This window comes from Pseudophryne corroboree, chromosome 1, assembly GCF_028390025.1.
Source record: "Pseudophryne corroboree isolate aPseCor3 chromosome 1, aPseCor3.hap2, whole genome shotgun sequence".
NCBI classification, from domain to species: domain Eukaryota; kingdom Metazoa; phylum Chordata; class Amphibia; order Anura; family Myobatrachidae; genus Pseudophryne; species Pseudophryne corroboree.
In genome coordinates, this window is record NC_086444.1 from 344,080,630 (window position 1) to 344,106,042 (window position 25,413).

General features: G+C 40.3%; 1 protein-coding gene across 1 annotated transcript in view; it reads right to left on the reverse strand.

Moving 5' to 3' along the window:
- The window catches only part of GALNT9 (polypeptide N-acetylgalactosaminyltransferase 9), a 384,878-nt gene extending 362,493 nt beyond the window's left edge, over positions 1-22,385 (reverse strand). The window contains exon 1 of the mRNA XM_063964678.1: positions 21,380-22,385. Coding sequence (XP_063820748.1) covers positions 21,380-21,620 — 241 coding nt within the window. The 5' untranslated portion in view covers positions 21,621-22,385. The remainder of the gene's footprint in view (positions 1-21,379) is intronic.
- Between the last annotated feature and the right edge of the window lie 3,028 nt (positions 22,386-25,413).

The window sequence follows — 25,413 nt, forward strand, 5'->3', positions numbered from 1 at the left end:
ACATTAGTGAACTATACGCAATTAGGAAGAACATCTAAGCTATGGGTTGGTCTATGGCTACACAGACTGGCCACAGCAGTAGCGACTTAGACGCCATGTATTTGCACATACTGTACCTGTCATATAGCCATTAGAAGATACATGCCCCAAAAACTACGATGATAACTATTACCTTTGGGCCTGCAGTACTAGTACTATTAATAGCCTTTTCCCCTCTCTGTAATCACTAGGTTAATGTGCGCTAATCCTTTGATTCTGTGGAGAATATGGATTTGCGATTTCCACACGGATTACAAAACAGAATCTGCATTTTTACAGAGTTTTCCTTGCAGCTCCTGCATTTTCCCAACCGCGCTCCTTAACTCCTCATTATCACATCCAAACGGCCACTTCCTGTCACTCTGCCACAAATTTCTTAGTGTGAGCGAGATCACAGTGGCACCCTTGTGTATGCGCATTGCGATCGCAGCACATACGCAGTTTGCAGATAATCACTCCGTTGTGTGAATATCAGCCATTGTGGGCAAACATGACTTATTCCCACAGTGCAGAATACTGAGATGTAACACCATGAGCATCTGTCCAGTTCCCACTCACCGGACTGGTTTACAAAGGATACGCATTGTATACTGGTTACAAAACCCACACTTGCTATTTGCTATATGTTAAAAATGAAAAGCACAGTAGCTCAACATAAAAGAGTTACTGTGCATAACACTACACTATACCAGACTAGTCTACATATGGGGCTAAATTAAATAGTCTATGAGCTGGTTTTGCATTGTAAATGATTGGCGCTTGAAAAATACGGGCAGTCTTGCACAAAGTCCCGCACCTCCAGTAGCACGCAGGTTTTTACATTTAGCCCATCGTCTTAATGTAATCATCCATCTTTTCCAGACTATTCTACACTATGCACTTATGATGATCACTTCAAGTTCTAACTGATCACACTTGAACTAAATCAGTATCTACAAGGTGTTACTCCTTAGCTTTTTAGAAAACTATTCATTCACACTTCGCTAATTGTCATCCTTTGGCAGTTCTTAATGAACTCTGCAGTGTCTCCTTTTTTTTCAAAGCTGCCTCTTGTCTATTGTCTTCTCTCATGCCATAAAGAATAAGTAAATACTCTGAGCTCAATAATGTGCATGAAATAACTGGAATGTTTATACTTAGCTAAGTAAGCCCACCACATTCTGCTTTGATCTTCTGCAGTAGGTTGACATGTCAGGAAACAGGTGTTTTCTAACAGATTAAACCCAAAGGGGCGAAAACAGAGAAAGTTGTACACCAGTTAACACAACATATTTTGTAGAATTTCACACTGCACTGTAAGAAGGCAAACTCAGGCAAATACATCCTTGTGTTGAACATAGATGTTCTTATAGCAGGAAAAGCAGAATGATATAGGAAAGGAACATTCTCACACCACCTGAGGACAGTAAGGGCAAGCTATGTTATCACAAATGTGGTCAAATGCAGCCCTGCAGAAACTAGCAGAAATGCTTGTCACTAGATATATCAGCTGGGGTTGCCTGAGGCCGCCACGTATCATCATCAGTATGGATATTTGCAGTGGTTGTTTCTGATCTAAAAAAAATATATAATAATTTAAAAAATTACGTCTCCTCCTCACTGCCGCACTGGTTGTGCGAAGATATGCAAATGCTGCAGCTGGCGGGATTCATATTGAGACACCCACTGGCAGGGCATCTCTGAACCACTGCTTGCAAGTAAAGATGCAACCACTGGATACACATCGATCAAACAATGACCTTCTGAACAACCCTACAGTCATACAGCATGGCCGCTGGAAGTAAGACACAATGGAGCTTTTGTAAATGCATATAGGATCACAGTCACAAGCTGTGACATAACCCCAAAAAGGCCACAACATGTCTGCATTTGAGTCACCGCTCCCTTATTACATCCCACAAACGGTCACTGACTTGCAATCACTTTGCAAATAAATCCTCACTGCAAACGTTGTCGCAAGACCATCGTGGTACAAGCACATTGCAATGTAATTATTGTATGTTTATTATGTTTGGAGCAGTAAAATTACAATATCTATTTCTGACTTACTGTATACTTACAATGTAATATATAGATATTCTGCAGGCACTAAAACATGCCTTCATGTAGACTTCATCTCTCCTTTGTGCTCCTCCCAACTTAAGTTTCATTATGTTCTTGCAACCAAGCATCAACATGCAGCCAAGCGGCTAATTCTAATATAAATGCTATATAATGCTTGTGTTCATGTATTAGCAAGTGGCACAAGCTCCAGTTGTTTTATGCCATGAGAGGTTCCCCAGAGATTGTAATTTGGACCAGCATGCTATTTTTAATGTTTTCTTAATGATCTGGAAAGCAAGATAACATATTTTTTTTTTTTGTGCTGAAGGTACCGAATATAATTATAGTTCTATTCAAAAATATTTAAGAATCCCTTTATTTTGTTTTAATTGCATGCAGGAAACATCTAAACTTTGTACTTACCTGAAATGTTTTGTATTATCTTGTGTCACCTTCATTATTGGATGACCATGTAAAGTCATAAAGTGGTTTACTATACCCCCTTGGGCTAAGTAATGTATTGAGAAAACAGACAGAAGAGCTATGTTTATCTTTCCGTGGAAAAGTATTGTATGGGTAAAAGATTTCAAATTTATATGCATTAGATCAAAAAAATCTCAAACTTGGTCCTCAAGACACCCCAGCGGTCCATGATCTAGGTATATTCATGGCTCAGCACAGATGATTAAATCAAATTGACTGTGGTGCTAATTAAGTCACATGTGGCCAAGCATGGATAAACTTAAAACCTGGACCATTGGGGTGCCTTGAGGGCCACGTTTGAGATCCTCTGCATTAAACAGAACATTTTAATGACAGTTAATGTTATTGTCCTACTCAGAGGCACCATGAAAAATGTAAGCACATGGTATTTAGGGATGCATTGCTGCGGCATGCAGAGAGCGTGGTCACGCCCCGTCATGATTAAGTGCACCAGGAGGGGATGTGACTACAACAACTTGGGAGGCATGGCTATACCTTCTTGGCAGGGCCAGGCACCATACAGGCCAGGGTCTGGGTACTTTGCACATGATGCACCCACTCTCGGTGCCTCTGGTCATACTGTTATATTTTGGAACCTATTTTCAAAAATAATAATAAAAAAAATGAGAAAGCAAGACAGCAAATACTCTTGAACTATGTCTAATAATTACATGCTGTACAATGAGTTACACAGATAGTACTGGGAAGAAATGGTAAAACTAGAGGAGAAAAGAAGCCCGATTGACAGTAAAATATGCATCTGACCAAAAGCTATGATCTTGTTGGAAAATAGTGTTTATTTTACATGCATTTACGACCTATTAGCAACAGTAAGAAGAAAGAAAATGATAAGGGAAATAAAGAGAATTATAGTCCCACTGCAGTTCTTACTAAAGAAAATATCTAGGAGTAATCATACTGGCTGCCAGCTACCTAGACACCCTACCATCCTGGCTATTAACTTAGATTTGTCCTATTTACATGTGAGATGAAAATATTAAGCAAATGTGTTGGCTGCCTGTGTAGGTGTTAGGAAAGGAGTCGTTTTTAAGTCTAAAATATCTACTATGTTCAAAATGGACCAAAAAAAACAAACCACTTCACACAAATACGCTGTGAAAACAATTAACACGCACATCAAATAGAAGGTATAATGAGAATTGCAGGGCAGGTGAAAAAAATAATGTTTGTTTTTTGCACGTGTGTTTTTAGAGTAGTATATTGTAATATCTTTACAACACATCTTCATCAATTATTATTATATCAATTATAGCTATATATTTATAAATGCCTGTTTAATGGAATAATAAATCTTGTGACAAAGACAATATGGGTTTATCTAGAAAAGACAGAAATACACAAGAAATCCTCCAGAACATGAATACTGCATGTGATCCAGTACAGGTGTTACACCCCAGGGTTGGCAGGTATGCCTAAGTGGTTGAGAGAGGTATCACAGGTGTTGGGTGGCTATGTGACAGACCTTTCCCCTTCAATGTTTCTCCTCGTACCTTTTTCTGTAGTACAGTGTTCAGAGAGGTAGGATAGATTAATATGAAACAGAAGTGAGTCAGCAATTCCAACAGGATGTCTTTTTATTGAGCCACAATGAACTCTGGATTGATGATGATGATTGGTTAATTGTGGCATTAAATAAGACAATTGGCTACAGTTCACATCACTATGGATCATTCAAAAATGCAAAAGACAATCAACTGAATCACAGATATTGGCAGTTTAGAATCACAATTACAATCTATAATGTGGTAATGTGGAGAGTGATGAAAAACACATTAACAATAACAATTACTACATTACCGCTCTGTAACAAGATGGCCGCAGCATCCACGCCTTTCACTAGGACTGCCAGTGTCTGGTCTCGAGCTACGATGTCTCACACTTGCTCACCTGGCACTTGTCATCCTGGCAGCACTTCGTAACTGTCACTCTGCAGTTGGCACCAGTTATCAGCTACTGGTCTGCTTCTCGCTTAGCATTCATCCAGCACCTCCAGTCCTTCCAGCCAACTCTTCTTTCTTCCAGAAAGGCTCTTCTGCTCCCCGCCTGCCTTGTACAATCAACTGTCAGCATCCGAACCATGTGACAGGGACCAAGGTCCACACTTAACTACCGCTGTGCCAGTGCTTCCCCTTTGCTGCTGAAGACCTGTAAGTGAAACTTTAAGGACATACACACCATTTTCCGGGGAACACATAGGAACACTCATTGCTCAAAGTTAGGTCCACTGTATTAGCAGGAGCATAATGGCATGTTACTCTGCATGTTACCCCCTCCTCTGCATGGCACTGTAGACTCCGGCAATGTGCCAGAGTCTACTGCACATGCGCAGGTCTCCGGAAACACGGCACCCGCCATGATCTGGAGACCAATTTGGCTACCGCGCATGTGCGGCGGCCATTTTGGTGGCGATTTCCACCGCGATTGCAGCTCCCGGCGCTCGACTCCGGAAAGGTAAGTATTAAAATGGGTGCGGTGTGGGCCCCCCTGGACCCAGGCGCCCGTGTGCACCGCACCCATTGCACCCATTATAGAAACGCCAATGGATATATCCCTTTCAGACATCAGAGCCAGGAATTACAGTAGCAGCTGGCAAATTCCTGAGTCTCAGCCTCGACTCTGGTAAAGAGCAGTGTAGTTTGCATTCATACACACAAAAATCTCAGGTTGATGCGGGTTCACATCAAAAACCCGGCACTTTTGTTCTACTGTGAAAGAGGTATAAGAAAAAAACTGCTGCATTCTATGTAGCATTAGAATTACAGCTTTTTTTTACAGGTCCACAGTGGAATGCTGAAGGAGTTTTCTGTGTGTCTATTTTGTAGATACTGTAACCCCTCAATTTTTAGCACCTGCTATAAATGGGGCTGTCTTTTCCATTGAACATAATGGGCATTTGCCCAAGGGCCCCACAATTCTAATGGCCAATTTTAAGGCAGCAGTCCCAGTCTGAGCCTGCTAATTGCTCATTCCAGGTTAAGGTTCTATTTGACTTGGAATTTTTCTGAGGGTGTCTTCTAAAATCTGAAACTCTCCTCTTTCGGTAGACACTGGCAGCTGACCTCTACCATGCCCAGAATAGGTGATATCTGCCTTCCAACAGTCAGTCCCTGCTCCACACACTTGGGATGCGGTTTTATATTTTCATCACTGGATTACTCTGGCTACTGATCCCCAATCCTCAAGACTCTCTAGTTTTTATACTATTAAAAGCTGAGACATCCACCCTTATGAACGAGATACTGTATATCTGCAGTCAAGCAAGCTGCCCACCCACTGTACAATTATGAATATTTAGCACACTCCACTGTCCACCACTCCTCCACAAATTAAACAACACTTAACACCCTGAAAGTCATGTGCCAAGGCCCCTTCATTCAGCTCAAATGACCCCCTTCTACAGTTTAGTGTTCAGTCTCCCACCCCATCTCCCTAAATCTCCCCACCTGTGCAGTAAAGGAGTAATTAGCAGAAATGTTGAGCAGAAGATAGAAGAACACCCCCTACTACCCACGGGGCATCACAGTCACTGTGGATAGCACCCCCACCGCTGGAGGATGGATAGGGTACCAATTGCATTGCTTTGACCAGGGGCCTACATTGCTGTTAAGATGGCCCTGGCTGTGAACCTAAAATTGTTTGCGCAACTTTTATTTCTGTATTTTCTGTAAATTGACCCTTTTGCACAGTAAACCTCTGAAAATGTTGCTGCCTCTTTGCACAAGGCTCAATTTTCTCTCAAGAGCAAGTGCATGTGCTAGGCCAACCATACAGGCATACTGGTGCAAATCCAAGCGGTTTTGTAGAACACAATGGGTGCACTTTAAAAATTACATCTTGGTGTCTATTCATGGAGCATAGAAAACCCTTTATGAATAATGAGCCACAATCATAAGGGTTTTTTTTTGCCTCGTCTTATTCATAAAGGGTGTCACCACAGAGGAATCTATGATTTCTCTAGCAATTCTCACTCTTCTTACCTATATTGCATATCCACTCCTTAGATCAGGAGCTGGCTTGCTATTTATAGACTTGTGGAAAGCTCAGTTTTGAGAGGAAAAATGTCACCATATTAGGATGGCATTCTGGCTGAAAAATGCAAGTTACCTGAGAAGAGGCAAGCTTCCACATCCGTTTATTTGCCTATCGATTTTAATGTTTCCTGTCTTTATTAATGTGTAAGTATTTGTAGTTATCCATTATGCATATATATATATATATATATATATACATATATATATACACTGCTCAAAATAATAAAGGGAACACTTAAACAACACAATGTAACTCCAAGTCAATCACACTTCTGTAAAATCAAACTGTCCACTTAGGAAGCAACACCGATTGACAATCAATTTCACATGCTGTTGTGCAAATGGAATAGACAACAGGTGGGAATTATAGGCAATTAGCAAGACACCCCCAATAAAGGAGTTGTTCTGCAGGTGGTGACCACAGACCACTTCTCAGCTCCTATGCTTTCTGGCTGATGTTTTGGTCACTTTTGAAAGCTGGCAGTGCTTTCACTCTAGTGGTAGCATGAGACGGAGTCTACAACCCACAAAAGTGGCTCAGGTAGTGCAGCTCATCCAGGATCAATGCGAGCTGTGGCAAGAAGGTTTGCTGTGTCTGTCAGCGTAGTGTCCAGAGCATGGAGGCGCTACCAGGACACAGGCCAGTACATCAGGAGATGTGGAGGAGGCCGTAGGAGGGCAACAACCCAGCAGCAGGACCGCTATCTATGCCTTTGTGCAAGGAGGAACAGGAGGAGCACTGCCAGAGCCCTGCAAAATGACCTCCAGCAAGCCACAAATGTGCATGTGTCTACTCAGACGATCAGAAACAGACTCCATGAGGGTGGTATGAGGGCCCGACGTCCACAGGTGAGGGTTGTGCTTACAGCCCAACACCGTGCAGGACGTTTGGCATTTGCCAGAGAACACCAAGATTAGCAAATTCGCCACTGGTGCCCTGTGCTCTTCACAGATGAAAGCAGGTTCTCACTGAGCACATGTGACAGACGTGACAGAGTCTGGAGACGCCAAGGAGAACGTTCTGCTGCCTACAACAACCTCCAGCATGACCGGTTTGGCAGTGGGTCAGTAATGGTGTGGGGTGGCATTTCTTTGGGGGGCCGCACAGCCCTCCATGTGCTCGCCAGAGGTAGCCTGACTGCCATTAGGTACCGAGATGAGATCCTCAGACCCCTTGTGAGACCATATGCTGGTGCGGTTGGCCCTGGGTTCCTCCTAATGCAAGACAGTGCTAGACCTCATGTGGCTGGAGTGTGTCAACAGTTCCTGCAAGACGAAGGCATTGATGCTATGGACTGGCCCGCCTGTTCCCCAGACCTGAATCCAATTGAGCACATCTGGGACATCATGTCTCGCTCCATCCACAAACGCCACCACAGATTGTCCAGGAGTTGGCGGATGCTTTAGTCCAAGTCTGGGAGGAGATCCCTCATGAGACCATCCGCCACCTCATCAGGAGCATGCCCAGGCACTGTAGGGAGGTCATACATGCACGTGGAGGCCACACACACTACTGAGCCTCATTTTGACTTGTTTTAAGGACATTACATCAAAGTTGGATCAGCCTGTAGTGTGTTTTTCCACTTTAATTTTGAGGGTGACTCCAAATCCAGACCTCCATGGGTTAATAAATTTGATTTCCATTGATAATTTTTGTGTGAATTTGTTGTCAGCACATTCAACTATGTAAAGAACAAAGTAATTAATAAGAATATTTCATTCATTCAGATCTAGGATGTGTTATTTTAGTGTTCCCTTTATTTTTTTGAGCTGTGTATATATATATAGTGGCAGTCCTTTCATGATGCTCACATCTTTTCATGTGATACCAGCAAGTCCAGGCATACACCTTATCATAGAATCTATATATTCTGGTATTTCTAATTCAGTGGCACTTAGGTACTTCGCAGAGAGGCACAGATTTTGGAGGCTCATGCAGCAGGTAACACTGTACCTGAAAAGCAAAATGTGTTTGAAACCAGGCACCTGCAACTAGTTTTCCATGATGTTTATGCATGTGCACATGTTATTCACACCAACTATAAATTTGCGCCCTCCCATACTTTACAAATGGACAGCGTTCATCAAAAAAGGGATGTGGTCTCACAAGGAAGGGGCATGGCCACACAATTGTACACCCATTTAAAATGCCCCCAGTAGTGGTGCTGCTTACACCTAACACCGCAGTTGTAGCACAGCATACACATAACGCCACAGTAGTAGCGCCGCTTACACATAACGACCCCAGTAGTATCGCCTCTTACACATAATGACCCCAGTAGTAGTTCCGCTTACACATAATAAACCCAGTAGTAGCACAATTTACACATAACGCCACAGTAGTAGCGCAGCTTAATGTAATGCCCCAGTAGTAGCGCAGCTTACACGTAATGCCCCAGTAGTAGCGCAGCTTACACATAAGGCCCCAGTAGTAGCGCAGTTTACACGTAATGCCCCAGTAGTAACGCCCCAGTAGTAGCGCAGCTTACATGTAACGCCCACAGAAGTGCAGTTTATTCAAATCATCCCCCTCCCCCGCAAACATACACATACATAAATACACATACATACATATACACATACACACACACACAGACACACACACACACACACACACACACACACACACACACACACACACACACAGACTTTCTTACTTACTCTCCCTGGCTGGCAGGATCTGGAGCAGCATGTCCTCCTCTGTGGCACTGCAGTCTGATGGTCCCGTGTAACACCGACCCCCTCTGCCCATTTAGCTCTACCCCCTCTGTCCATGTAGCTCCGCCCCCTCCATCTGATCAGTCACTGTCACAGAAGGGGAGGGGGAGAGGAGAGGAGGCTTTCAGCTGCTGGTGCCACTGCCTGTCATGCAGTGACAGGCACAGCAGCCGGTAGCAGCAGGGGGCCCAGGCGCAGCAGTGGGGATGCAGAGCAGGTAGAGAGTCTCTCCTGCCTGGCGCATACCTGCACTGCATCCCTTTGCTGAGCGGGTAGCACCGGGACTGATACACACCCATGGCCCATAGACATTACATTGCCTAGTCACAGGGGCGAATAGTCTTAGCTGGGTGCAGCAAATTGCTACCTCGATGAATATACATTATGGCAATGATGAACACAGCTACATCTGTATATGAAAACAGGCAGCAGCTCCTACCTGCTTGCATATGGGGTTGCCGCTACTATGCCCTGAGAGGAGGAGGGGAGGAGACAGATGGGTCCCAGCACCTGCGCAATGGATCTAGCAGGCACCAGGATCAGTGCATGCACACAAATGGCAGCTTCACTACACATGCAGTCCATAGAAGCTGACTAGGGCTGACGATCAGGCAGGGAGTGTCTTACTACTGGAAGCACGCTCTCTGCTAATCTCAGCCTGGTCTGGCAGTCCCAGAGGGAGGATAATTTCCCATTGGGAGTGCCTCTCCTGCAGGTGACTGGTAGTTAGCATGTTCAATATGAAGTCATTGCCAGACTGCAGGGCCGAAACTACAATTTTCGTTACCCGGGGGAAAGCAGTAGTTTGGTGCCCCCCCCCAAATAAATAAATAAATAAATAAATAAGTACACAAAACAAACCCTGTGAGACTAAAATTATCAAATTATCAAAAAAATTTAAAAAAGGGGATACTAATGGACAATATTTCCCTATGTGCCTCAAATGCCCTATGCGTCACATGCCCCTCAGCAGCGTGTTCATCTACATACTCCTCTGTGTGTCCCCATACATTGTACTATATCACTGCACTATATCATAATACTTAATCACTGCACTACATTCCACTATCCACTGCACTACATCACTATACTACATCCCCTGCATACTGAACTACATCACTACACTGCATGCCCCTATACACTGCACTACATATCCTATATGCTACATTACATCACTACACTACATCCACTTATATGCTACACCACATCAGTGCACTACATGCCCCTATATACTGCAATACATTACTACACTACATAAACTATACACTACATCACTACACTACATCCTCCTATAAGCTACACCAAATCCCCCCATCTGAGATGCAAAGCGGAGGTTGATACTGCTAACTGGAAGCACAGTGCCGATAATAAAGTCTGTCTATAAACTCACCACAAAGCTGCTGTACTGATACTCGGTGACAGTTGGAGGTTGTCCAGGCTCTTAGTTTCCACTGTCAAGTGGATAGCTTGCAAAGTGAACCTTTGATTTCTGTAACATCGATGACTGCACCTGTTAACAAGCAAGAGCCTGGGGCAGCGTGTCCTCTCAATGGTGTGTAGCTGGCAGCTTGTTATCAGTTGGTGCTGGGCAGGCAGCCGGGATCATAGCCTGCTGAAAATCACTGCACCAACAGCTTGCTTCTATAGCTTGTATGGTGCACCGCATGCTAGTCGCAGAATTGCATGGCAAAGAAGAGAGTTTTAAGACAGTAACCGGCAAAGGAGAGATCCCAGATACTGGAGCTCACCTGCACAGTGTCGGAGCCAGCTGAGGGCAGACGGGTGGGTCAGAGACATTGCCCCGGGAGCCGTCTGCTGTCTTACTGGAGCAGCACAGCACTGCCAGTAAAAAAGAAACAACTGCTCCTCTGTAACTCCTCTGCGGCCCCTGAAATCCTGCACCCGGGGCACATGCCCCCTTAGCCCCCCCCCCTAGTTGCGGCCCTGCAGACTGCAACCGGCTCAGCTGGGCTCACTGAAAGGGGGGATTCTACTGGGGCCCATAGGTAAAATCCACCACGATGAAAACCTATGCTTTGCATTTTCAAATATTGCCTTTTGTCTAATTTCTGTTACTTGAGATTTAGTGTTTGTACAAACATTTTTCCAATACACAAAAAATGACAGTATATACAGTATGTGACATTACCATAAATAAAAAAGAAAAATAATGTACAAACTTGTAGCTTTCATAAGATAATCATGTATGTTTTATTAATACATAATAGGAATATAGAAAAGCTGCAGGCAGATAGTTTGTAGAACAGAGTATAATTTATCTTTTTGTATGCTACAATGAGTGACAAAAATGTACCAGGTTATGTAAAACTCACTACCTTTGACCTTTCAATGTATTTAATTTGAAAAATACATTTATTTTCTAATAAAAGGAAAAAACACATTCATACCCAAGGCAATGAGCTAGAAGATATTCAAGAGATCAATATGAGAACCAAACCAAGCTGCTGTTAATAGTATGCCAGCCGGTAACCAAAAACAAGAAAAGCATATTTAACAGCGTTGCATTCACTGTATATAAAATTATTATCCACAAGGTGCACAAGCATTTCTAAGGAAATATTGTTAATGGGAAGAAATGTGTTACAGACATCATCTCTACTTTTGGTAATCCTCCTATAAGGGCTGCCACTATCATTGCCACTGCTGCTTTTATCCAAATACCCTTTTGAGTTCCCCATTTCAGCTTATTGATGTATGGACATGGCACTGCTATCAGGTAATTGTTGCGTCTGTCCTTATGGAAGCTGCCTGTGCACTGAGCAGCCATAGAATGGAGCTGGCAGCAAAGACCTCAGCAGCAGGTGCCGGGTACTCCCTGTCCGCCACTTACTGGGACCCCAGCACTGGCGGACCCAGTAAGTGAACGCTGGGGTCTGGCATGCTGTGACACTTTTCATATGTTCATTTGAACTTTGAATATTAACTCATTGCAATTTTTTACATATAGAGATATTTTATTGGTGTAATTGTATAGTTGTACACACTGCTATATTATAGTATAGCATGATTGTATTAGTTCTATTTGTCTAAATTGTTGTTCATTGTTGGTAATGTATTATCATTATTATTAAATATTGTTTTTATGTTGTTTCTCACAGCTACAGCATTACCTAGTATTTTTTTTATTAATCAGTTAATCATTCTTTCATCTAAGGAACATATCCAGAAAGCACTAATTCCCTCTGAAGATCTGCCAAAAGCCATAGATGCATTTGTATCATCTCGATTAGACTACTGCAATGACCTCTACCATGGTCTCCCAGTAAAAGAATTGCACTGCTTACAGGTGGTACAAAACATAGCTGCCAGGCTGTTAACCAACTCATTCTGTACTCCCTCCACTGTCTGCCTGTAAGATGGTGAATCGTTCTCAAGATTGGCTTAATGACTTTCAAAGCTCTACATGACCGGTGTTCAAGGTACCTGAAGCAACTTCTGTTGTCATACTGCCCCGTTTGATTACTGCGATCTGTAGATGAAGGTCTTTAGCAGTACCTAGAATATCCCATAAATCATATGGAGGTCAGGCTTTTAATCATGACTATTTGGAACTCACTTCCCCACACAGTTTATGAGGCCCTCACTATAAAATCCTTCAAAAACAGACTGAAGACTTTCTTTTTTACTCAAGAATTTGTTTAATGTCCTTTTAGTATCTCCATGCTCTCTGTGTTTTATAAAATCTTTTCTGGACTGTACTATGTTCATTCTATCTGTTAAGCTCCTAGCGTCACGATGGAGAAAGAGCACTATATAAATACAATTATTATTATCATTAAATATGCACTGAATGCAGCACTGTTAAATATATTTCTTATTTATTTTCTTATACTGTATTGCAGTGCTTGGGTCCTAAGTTTAACGCCTATCACTCTATTATCTAGGGTTTAATGTCCTTCTTGTGTCCTTCCTTCCTGGTGGTTTCCTCCAGTTTCATCCCATTATCCAAAAATATACTGACGGGATATTGCATCCAAGTAAATTTTACCCCAGTGCATGTGATTGCGTGTTTGTGTTATGTGATAGGAAATCAATGTGAAATATAAAAATAATTTGATGACACATCACTACATAATGTTTTGATTCAATTAAAAGGATAATAAAATGTATTATTTTGTGTCTAAAAGTTATTCATAGAAACAGAATACTAAATCACACATTATTTGTTTTAATACAGTGCTAATTTCAGTTATGTTCCTTTATACTTGTCTAATTGGTGACTTTTGTGTTGAAGGTCTACAGTGGCCCCATATGCAAGCTGTAATACATAAGAATGTTATGATTTAATAACATGATCCAAAAGAAGGCGGATGTACACAATAATCCTATGCCAAAAGCATAAAAACTTTGATTTTTTTAAATTTTATTTTAGTTGATTCACCCTATCACCTGCATACTTCAAAATGTAGTTACACAAACATATCCCAGTACTGAAAAAGTTACAATAGGTGCTCCCACTCTAGTGTAATCTCTAGTGTAATATGCTTACAATGCAAATGCTGGGTAGTGCAAGCTGAACTGACATTTTCAATGTCTGTTGCTGGGGTTAATATTGTATAATAGTGGCACAGGAATTTTAGCTAGGACATCACAGGGGCTAATTCTAAGTAACATAGTAACATAGTAAATGAGGTTGAATAGAGGCAAAATTCCCATTGTGTTCAACCTGTATTCTGTATTAAGCTGAGTTCATTATAATGTACCTGCTGAAGTAATGTTTTATGTCTAGTTAACAACTATACATCATGTTCCTCCATGATTATCAATGTCAATATTTTAAATGTTATAACCTTGGATATCTTTTTCAATCAGAAATTTATCCAATCCGTTTTTAAATGCATTTACAGAGTCCACCATTACCATATTCACTGGCAGTGAATTCAAAATCCTTTTTGCCCTAACAGTGAAGAACCGTTTCCTACGTTGCATACCGAATTTTCTCTCTTCTAGCCTCAGCGTGTGCCCTTGTGTCCTATACAGATTTCTTTTAATAAACAATTCCTCTGATAACTCTTTGTAATGTCCCTTTACATATTTGAAGATATTAATAATGTCTCCTCTTAGACACCTCTTTTCCAGTGTATACATATTCAATCTAGTAATTATTTCCACTGCTTTTCCCTGGTCAAGATTGTCGCTCACTTCCTCATAGAAGCTAACTAAGTTAGTTTGACATGATCTGTCCCTCACAAACCCATGCTGGTTCTTGCTAATAATCTTAGTGGTCTGCAGAAACTCCTCTATGCTATCCCTTAAAATTCCTTCCAATATTATTCCCACTATAGATGTCAAACAAACCGGTCTGTAGTTACTGGGATGATTTTTAGATCCCTTTTTAAATAATGGCACTACCTCAGCTATATGTAAATCCTTTGGTAACATGCCTGATCTAATTGAACTATTAAAAATCAAGTATAGGGGTCTTGCTAGTTGTGACCTAAGGTCCATAAGTACCCTCGGGTGAAGTCCATCAGGGCCAGGTGATTTATTAATCTTCATTTTGCTTAGTCTCTCCCAGACTACTTCTTCACTTAAACAAGTATCTAGCCATGAATCACTGCCAGCACTATTGTTATGCACTACTTCCACCATCAGTTCTTCTTTGGTGAACACTGATGAAAAAAAAATTGTTCAGTATTTCTGCTTTTATTTTTTCATCATTTATCAATACTCCAAATTCATCTTTTATTGGACCTACATTCTCCTTTTTTTAACCTTTTACTGTTTATGTATTTAAAAAACGTTTTAGGATTGGTTTTACTATCTATAGCGATTTGCTTTTTGTTTTCAATTTTAGCTGCTCTTATTGCATTTTTGCGTCTTTTATTGTATTCCTTGTAGTACTGGAATGACTCCTCCTTTCCATTAGATTGAAATGCTTTGAAAGCACACTTTTTTTTATCCATTTCTTCCTTGACCTTCTAATTAAGCCACATCGGTTTGAGTTTGGTACTCCTGCGTTTACTGCTCATGGGAATACATTTGTGAATATTGCTATCGAGCAACCCTTTTAAAGCATCCCACATTTCAGAAGTGTTTTTGCTATGAAACAAAACTTCCCAGTCAATGTTGTTTAGTGCACATCTCTGCATACTGATGTTAGCCTTCCTAGAGTTAAATGTTTTGGTTGATCCCTTATAGCTATGTTTCTTGAAACTGATGTCGAAAGTGATCATATAGTGATCACTGTTACCCAAAGTCTCCCCAACTTTAGTGTTTGATATAATGTCCACATTATTAGTAAATATTAGATCCTGAGTAGTTTTACCTCTAGTTGGGTCCTCGACTAATTGAGACAATTAATGATCCTTTAAAGTATTTAAGAACCTGTTGCCCCTAGCTTTAACGCATGAATCGTTACTCCAATTTATATCAGGATAATTAAATTCCCAAATCACTAGGATGTCTCCCAATCCCGCAGCCCTTTCAATTTGCTGCAAGAGTTGTTCTTCCTCATGTATGCTAATATCTGGCAGTTTGTAGCACGTGCCTATGACTATTTTTTTTGCATCAATAGCCCCACTTGAGATTTCAACCCATAGTGACTCCACATTATCACCAGTCCCCTCATAAATAACCTCCTTTAAGTATGGTCTAAGAGATAGTTTAACATAAAGACATACACATCCTCCTCTTTTGTTTGCCCTGTCCTTCCGAAAAGAGAATACCCCTCCAAGTTTGCAACTCAGTCGTAAGAGTCGTCCCACCATGTTTCCGTAATACCTATAATATCATACTCAACCTTTGATGCTAACAATTCCAATTCCCCCATTTTACCTGCTAGGCTTCTTGCATTTGCAAGCATACATTTTAGTTTAGTGTTTCCCTTGTCATTTGTTTTTTTAAAGGTATCCTATCATGGTTTCCTAATGCCTCCCTAGAGTTACTCTTACTGACTGTCCTTCTCCCTCCCTCTCCACCTTCATCATACTTAATACTGCCCACCTTACTCTTCTTTTTGATCAACCCATTGTTTCCTTCTAAACTCTCCGCCCCGACATAAGTATTTTCCGTTATGCTACGTACATCATTTTCTATATGCTGTAATGATGACACATAATTGTTGCTAGTTAATGTTTTGGCAATACCTTTGGTAATACCCTTTTTAGAACCAATGTAAATACCCTTGCCCTTGCCGGCTGCTCTTACCCTCCCCCCTCCCCCCCCCCCATTTAGCTCACTACCACCATTCTTACTATTCTCACTGCATGACCCATAGTTTCTAGCTATGATATAAAGTGACTGTGTTTGCATGATGCTGCTGCAGTTTGAGTTACTACCATAGGCTAATGCGAGTTTCAGTATGTCTAAGGTGAGGCCCCATTCACCCACTGTTTTTCCATCCACAGATGCAACTGACATCATTAGTATAGACACTTGCTAGGTGCAAGAGATTGGCGCATATTATGGCACTTGGGCCCACCAACCACTAGTTCTGCCACTGATTTATAGGTTTACTGACTCAAAGTATTTATTTTCAGAACTTATGAATAGATACATTTGTATATGTCTCTTCCACTTTAAGCAAATTTTTTTTATATTATTTAAGTTTTGTCAATCTTTACAGCTTCTCTTTTAGGACACGTATGAGGAAGTACAAAGACAGTTGCAAACAATAATAGAGCAATTTTAAGATGCCTGACATAATAAAGTAGTTATAAATAAATATGACAATAATCTAAAGACTATTGTTATGATTTTAAGACATATGATTTCTAAATAGGTTGGCATGCTGTGAAGCAGACACAATATGATTGCAGTTTCCAGTAAGTAAAGGTTCTTGCCAAATAAGAAGTTGGAGAGACTATACCTAAACAGTCTTGAAAGTTTGCAATTAAATTCTTTTCATTCACAAAATAAATATATTGCTTACATATTCTATGTATAAATAGTATAGATTCACATTTATGTATTGTTTCTCAGTCATAGGGTGGGCTCATGTTAGTTACAAAATAGATAAGATAGTGGTTTGCCACTATAATTAATGGTAACCATATCAAATCACTGTATGCTCTAAAGCTCTTGTGTATATTAATTTACTTATTGCCAGTTATTTATATAGCACACACATATTCTGCAGCGCTTTACAGAGAATATTCGGCATTCGCATCAGTCTCTGCCCCAGTAGAGCGTACAGTCTATATTCCCTACTACATGTACATGCACGCACATTCATGCTAGGGGGTTAATATTGTTTGGAGCCAATTGACCTACCAGAGTGTATATATATATATATATATATAGAGAGAGAGAGAACACCAGAGTACCCGGAGGAAACCCACGGGGAGTATATACACACTTCACACAGTTATGGCCATAGTGGGAATTGATCCCATGACCTCAGTACTATGAGGCAATAATGCTAACCATTACACCGTCCATACTGACCTCAGTACTGTAAGGCGATAGTGATAACCATTACACTGTGCATGCTGCCCCTAAGGCCCCTCTGTGGAAAAAGCATTACATATATTACATATACATATGTAGCCATGTTCATCTTTGCCGCAATGTGGTATGCTCATCGCATGCCAGGCTACGACTATTCACAGCTGGTAATCACTTAATTAATTCCCAATGGAATTAGTGGAAATATCGCCGGCTGTGAACAGTCACAGCCTGGTGCACCATGTAGCATGCAGCGATGCAGCAAGTGGCTCACAGCAAAAATGAACATGGCTACATCTGTGTATATATATATATATATATATATATATATATTATTATTACCAGTTATTTATATAGCGCACACATATTACACAGTGCTTTATAGAGAATATTTGGCCATCCACATCAGTCCCTGCCCCAGTAGAGCTTACAATCAATATTACCTACCACATGTATATGCACACTCTAGGGTTAATTTTTGTTGGGATCCAATTAACCTATGAGTCTATATATATATATATATATATATATATATATATATATATATATTAATATCCCTGACCTGTGTACAACCCAGAAGCATACATTACAATTTCACAGAGCCTTTGCTGAGGACACTGTGGGAAACCCCTATGAATAATTGTTTTTTCCGTCATATGGGTTTGAACCTGAGAAATCAGCATCCTTTGTTATAGAAGAGGATCCTGCATCAATTAATGCTCACAACCTAGAAGGGAATTTCATACTTATGTAATAAACACCCCTGAAGAAGTCGTGATTGACATTAAATGATACTTGACTGGAGTGGGCCTAACACAAGTGACAGAGAGTTTTCCAAATACTTAACCCACAAGGGCCAAAGACATGTTTGTGATGTAAGAGGTTTTTAAAAATTCTATTTTAACATTGTTGTTTTTAATAAAAAATGTACCATTGAGAAAAACAGATTCACTGACATATTTTATTGATTTTTTGTGTATACTCTGGTACAAGGGTCTTACAGTAGATGAACCTGGAGAATCATCTTTTATTCACAGTTTCTGAAAGTAGTATAGTTAAGGATGCAAAGTGTTTAATATTTACTGAGCGCTCCAATATAAAGGTCAATTTAGGGGGTCAATGGAGGTCACTTCTTTGACCTCAATGTATTTTATTAGAGTTAAATGTATTGACTGGAGCAGGCACCATTCAGAAAACTGCAACAACTGATGCAATGCTTCTGAACGAGCAACATTGTAAGTTGATATGGAGCAACTGGTTACAATTTTTTTCCATTTTAAGACACATTTTTGTGTATTGTACTTGTGTTAAAACTGTAGTACAAAACAGAAAATTAATGTTACTTGTTGCAATGTGACTTTCCATGAGGACTCACAACTGGAAAACTTGCAGTGATTGCCATTATAGGTATCATCCTGAGAAACTTGTTTTTAGTTTCACAAACATACCACTCACTTGATGTTTTATATATATATATATATATATATATACATACATACATACAGTGTATATATATATATATATGTATAAAACCACAGCACTCGCCACCCCAGAAGCGGGGTACAATGTCTGCACTCACCACTCATAGGGTGGGGTGCATGTAGCCCATGGCCACCTACTTAAATATATACAAACAGAAAATTCAGCACTCACCAAAGCAAGCTCACTTATCCTCACAACATCAATAAATAAATGATGTGAGTTTAGTTAGTGAATTGATCAGACTCTGTGATAGTGTAGGACCTGCAAGAAGGTGGGGTACCTTGGCGATCTGTTTGCAGGCTTCCGTGCATTGGCCAATTCACTAACTAAACCCCCATCATTTATTTATTCATGTTGTGAGGATAAGTGAGCTTGCTATGGTGAGTGCTGAATTTTCTGTTTTTTATATATATATATATATATATATATATATATATATATATACTTGCATTCTCACATTTTCTCCATCCAATTTATCCTAGATTTACAGTATGATGATTATGGTCTTGAAAAATGCCCTATATAGTGACAAACGTATGCATGAGTTAATGTGTATATTTGGCTTTAGATGGGTGCAGTGTTACTATTATTTTTCATTCATATTTTCATATTGGGCTAGGAGCTCTGTATATGAGGATTTTAAATCCACTTTCTAAAAAAACATGCATATGAAATTGAGAACTAGTAAATATACACTTTTATGCAACCTGTAAACTGCTTTTTTTTTTTATAATACATGTGTAACAAGAGACATACAGTATGTGCCAGTTGTGGGCTTAGGCAATAAGCATACCAAGTGTTTGCTTTGAAAGCAGTAGTTTCTCCATAACAGCTGTTGAAGTTTGATTTTGATTAAAAATATGATCATTTAAGGATATTGTAATGTTAATACTTTAGCATTGTCTACACACTATATTTTCACCAAGCATCTCATAGGTGACATGAAATACTGTATATTTATTTGAAAGTTGTAAAATGCTTGTGCACACTTGACAATACTATATAATAGAGCATGCCAATAAATCAATGCTTCTGCATCCCTGTTATACACTCCAGTGAAAAATATAACTCAAATTGGCAGCCTTGTTATCATTAACCTCATTGGTGTCTGGAGGACATTGTAAAAATTAATTATTAAATGGTTTAAGGGCACAATTATTTGTTAGCTCAAAACCTTTTAATATGATGTGCTGAGGTAAATACATTGGTCCATAGGGCTCTCTAGTAATTGTGGCTTTACATAAGACGAACAGGAGTTACTGAGTTTGTTATATAAAGAAGACATTTTCAATGACACAAAACTAAAATCATACTGTAACTACTATACATACATCTTACCAAAACAGCGCATTAATAGATAACGGTGAAATCTAACCGGGTACAATCATTGACCAAAGTGGCAGCTTGCTTTTAAACCTACTGTATTTTCACCAAACGAATAGTAATGCTCCAGAGCACACGTAGAGCTTTTATAGCATTAAGTGAATGTGTCCCCAGATCAGGGAGAAGGATTCTGGTAAATTCTCTGTTGCTATTATATTTTAACTTCAGTCTTACAACTCTCACTAATCGCTACATGCAATAAGGTCCCTGAAACCGTAACATGTACTGGAGCAGGCACTTGGCCAAGGTTAGTGGACGTGCGCGCATTGAGAAATAGAATGCTATCAATTATGTGCGATATGGACGTTGAGTTTACTTAGCTTCTGCATGAAAGGTCACACACCACATCTACCCGTCACTAGCTCAGCGGGAAGACACTGACACTTTTTCATCTTCTGATTATTTTTGTTTAGACTGCAAACAAAATGCATCTTCCACACAGCAACATAAGCACATGCTATATCCATAGTGCAGCCCTTGACATTTTTCTTCAGGTCGCACATACTGTACAAAGGGCTTCAATATTCAATATATTATAGCTCAGTAATAATATATTTATTAATCAAAGGTATTTAAATGTACTGCATAGTACATATCATTAGTTTAATATAGTCATGATATATTTCTCACAATTTAATAAGCAAAATAAAATGTAAAATAATGGCTTTGTAATTCAGAGACAATGAGAGGCCCAGAAAAGTAGCTAAGATCATTGCTAACAAATCTACATATGATGCTACCATTGCAGTTATATATGAGTGACATTTTACCATTGAGTTGGTTGTAAACTACTTCTTCTAGGTGATCCAGTCTTTGCAGAATAGACTCTCTGTCCACCAAAGAGCCCACTTTGGTGTTCCTGCTCCTTACTCTGCGGTCAGAACTTCTGACAATCTGCACCAGCTCCTGGGACCTGTCCTGGATCCTGCAGTAAACGGAAAACAGGATGATCCCCACGAATACCAGGATATTCACAGTCAGCAAAGTTTTGATTTTCCGTGCCACCGCCATGAAACCTGCGGAGATCCAGCATCAGGGCATCCCAGCTGAGGTCAAGCATTTACTCCGAGCCCCAATAGAGCAGTCCAGAGAATAGAACACCAAGTGGCATATCACGTTCAGCGAGACAAAGGATCTGCTACATTGGAAACTGACCCTTCAGCGCCATAGACAGCTACTGAAAACAGATTCTACCTCAGCCAGCAGAGGTAAGGGCTTCTACAGGAAAGCATTGCTGGCAATCTTCAGGGACTGTATACACATGGGTATAATAACTAGAGGGTGGAACTGGGCATCCGGCTTTGCCAGTGGGTTAATACAACACGTTCCGCAAGCCACAGGAGCTGTTCTTTCAGCACCACGTCCCTCCCGTAGCTCCGGTGCTCTGTGATACTCTGGTATAAGGGAAAGAGGGAGCTGTTCTTTCAGCACCACGTCCCTCCCGTAGCTCCGGTGCTCTGTGATACTCTGGTATAAGGGAAAGAGGGAGCTGTTCTTTCAGCACCACGTCCCTCCCATAGCTCCGGTGCTCTGTGCTGTTCTGGAATAAGGGAAAGAAGGAGCTGTCTATTTCAGCACCACCTCCCTTGACTGCTTTTCTGATGTGGAGGCTAAGCCCGGGCTCTCCAGATAGCAGCCTGTAAATAATGCTTGCTGCACATGTCACCGTGCCCTATGCTATTGTAGACACAAATATTTATTAGAAGGTTATCATAGATCATATAGGACTTGGAAGCAGAGTCCCTGTCATATTGCTTTTTGAGGTTTGAATAAAATATTCTGATTGTCCATATATAATCACTGCTGTATGCATTTAAGCATGTATGTGTGAGTATGTATCTGTGTGTCTTTGTCCCAACATAGAGCGCCTGTGCAATGTGACGTAGTCAAAGAAATACTCATCAACATTCACAGAATACAGCCAGCCTGAAATCTCGGCAAGCTTGTGTTTCTCTCATGATTGCACTTGTTTTGTAAGCAAACAGATATCCACAATATTGGTACTCACGCTCCCGTTTCTCTGAGTAATAGTAATGATAACAACACCAAAAGTACAATCATGGCAGTAATATATATATATATATATACATATATATATATATATATATATATGTATTTACACTGCTGGTAATACTGTCAGTGTATTTACTGAATGTGGGGCAGAGTTGGAGGAATTTCAGCCAGCTGCAGGGTCTGTTTGTATGAGATCCACCTGTTCCCTCAGTTTTCAGCTGAAATAAGAATATTCCTTATACAACACCATTCTAAGATGGCGTTATATACTGTAAGGCAGTGTTTCCTAACCTCGGTCCTCAAGGCACACTAACAGTGCAGGTTTTAGTGATATCCAGGCTTGAACACAGGTGACTTATTAGTACCTCAGTTATTTTGATTTAACCATCTGTGCTGAAGCCTGGATATCACTAAAACTTGCACTGTTGGTGTGCCTTGAGGACCGCGGTTGGGAATGCCTGCTGTAAGGTAAGCCTTTAAGGATTTTTTTTTCTGCAACCTAAATATCAGAAAATGTTAGGCACTGTAGAAAGCAATGAATTGTTCTCTACAGTGCAATGTTGTAGGAGTTGTGCATTAACGGAGAAGATAATTGTGTTATCATTTCCGTTAACCTGGACCCAAATAGTTGGGATAGTTAAAACATGCGGGCAATATTTAAGTGACATCTTTTTGCTAAATAGAATGCATAACCTGTAGCAGCCTTACCCCACTGAACCCATGATAGTCAGGCAACTGGTTACAGCATTGTGTAATGTGCATATCCAGACTCATGCTAATTTTGCCATTAAAAACTGTGTATATACAAACTTGCGCACTTCTAATATATATGTGTGTGTGTATGTGTACACTATATATATAGCTCTTTCCAACACTTGTCTGCTTTGCAGGGGTATTTTAACAGAGGAGGGGGCCAATGTGCACTTCCGGGTGGGTCCCCTCCTCTGTTTGGTGCAGTAGTCTCCGGCATTGTGCCGGAGTCTACTGCACATGTACAAGTCTCCAGAAACATGGCGCTCACTATGTTCCAGAGACCAATTTGAATACTGCACATGTGCAGTGCCCATTTTGGCTGCGATTTTTGCTGCGACCGCAGCGCCCAATGCTGTACTCCAGAAAGGTAAGTATTAAAATAATGTGTGCAGTGTGTTCGGTGTGGGCCCCCCCCCCTGACCTAGGGGCCCACACACATTTCACCCATTATAGAAACGCCAATGCTGCTTTGAATTCATACTGCTCCAATCTTCCACCAGCTCCTCCATGGAAACTTCACCGTGGAGACAGTGTGTGTGTGGGAGGGAGCAATATGAATTCATGGCTGACAAGTATATGTATTTATATGTACACTACACATATAGCTCTTCTGGACCCTTGTTGGCTTTGAATTCATACTTCTCCCTCCCCCACCAGCTTCTACATATGGAGCAGGCACAAAGCAGGGTTTTTTTGGGGAACAACCGAAAAGACTGCCTGTGGGGACTTTGCAGGGACAGGGTGTTAACGTAACTTTTGTTCTTGCAATAATTTTTACTCAAAGTAAAAAATGCTAATAATTACAACAATATAAGCTGAAAATATTCATGCCAATATTGCGATTAATGGTAAATAGACATGCTGTGCCATTTTTCACCACACATGCTCATATTGCCTAAAATTCTCACTAGCAGCATTAGGTTGAAGGTGGGGTGGAGAAATGACTGCATATGAGTGGGGTTTTTACCAAAGCTACAAAGGGATTTCAGAAAGGGTGAATTAGTAACAAAAAATATTCCATATTGCTGCATTGTTACTTTGCATGGGGATATCATGAACCAAATAAACTTCCTAATGTTAATATTCCCAGCAGTACTACAGTAATATAATTCTCCTAAAAGAGATATAATGCCAGCATTTGACAATTATAACAGAGAAGCAGTTGGTTGAATAGATATGTGCTTCATTCATACAATGAAATGTTTGTTCAATATTCTCATTCACAGTAATACACAAACAGAAGATTTTATCTGATAAGACGCACTGCACAATCTGGTGTTGCAGACGTTTAATAAAGTCTTTGGAATATAAGAAGGAAATATACATTGACATAAAACTAGTAATTACATTACAAATTAGTATTCTCTGTTTTTAAATATATTTGTGTCAATCAGAAATGTAACAAAATGCAATGGAGGGCAAATTATGCAAATTCATTATCCTGATCCTAAAGATCATTATTTCCCTGCAACAATAATGTGCAGGATACAGTGCTACCGTATCACTTCTAGGAGATAACATGGCAGATATGATTTCATAATTTACATTATGCCACAGTTTGCTGTTCACTATGCAAAAGCATTTTGCATACAAGTTTCAGGTATTCAGCATCCCTAATTTTAAACAGGGGCTGTGGTGTCATGATCATATATGTGTCTTTACCCAGGAAAGAATGTGAAGACAAGAAGAACAGCATATATCTTGGAAGAGTAACATTTCTAGTAGTAAATAGTAAACATGCACTCCCTTAAATGCACTATTCTTTAATTCCAATACCATATACAGTTCGGTTTGGAATTTCAAAGGAAGGTAATCTAACAATGGGTAGTATTCAGTAATATGGCTTGCCTTGATAATTTTTTTTCTGTAATATTGTAAGCAGATGTTTCCACCATGGTGTTTCACCTACCGTGTACAAGCTGATAACAATCAATGGATCTTGGTAGCAGCAAAGGCAATTGAAAAGCAGGTCAACCCTATTGGGGGAGAGTTTCTAAACATTCCACTAATCTGTATCTATGAATGGTCTGTACCTACT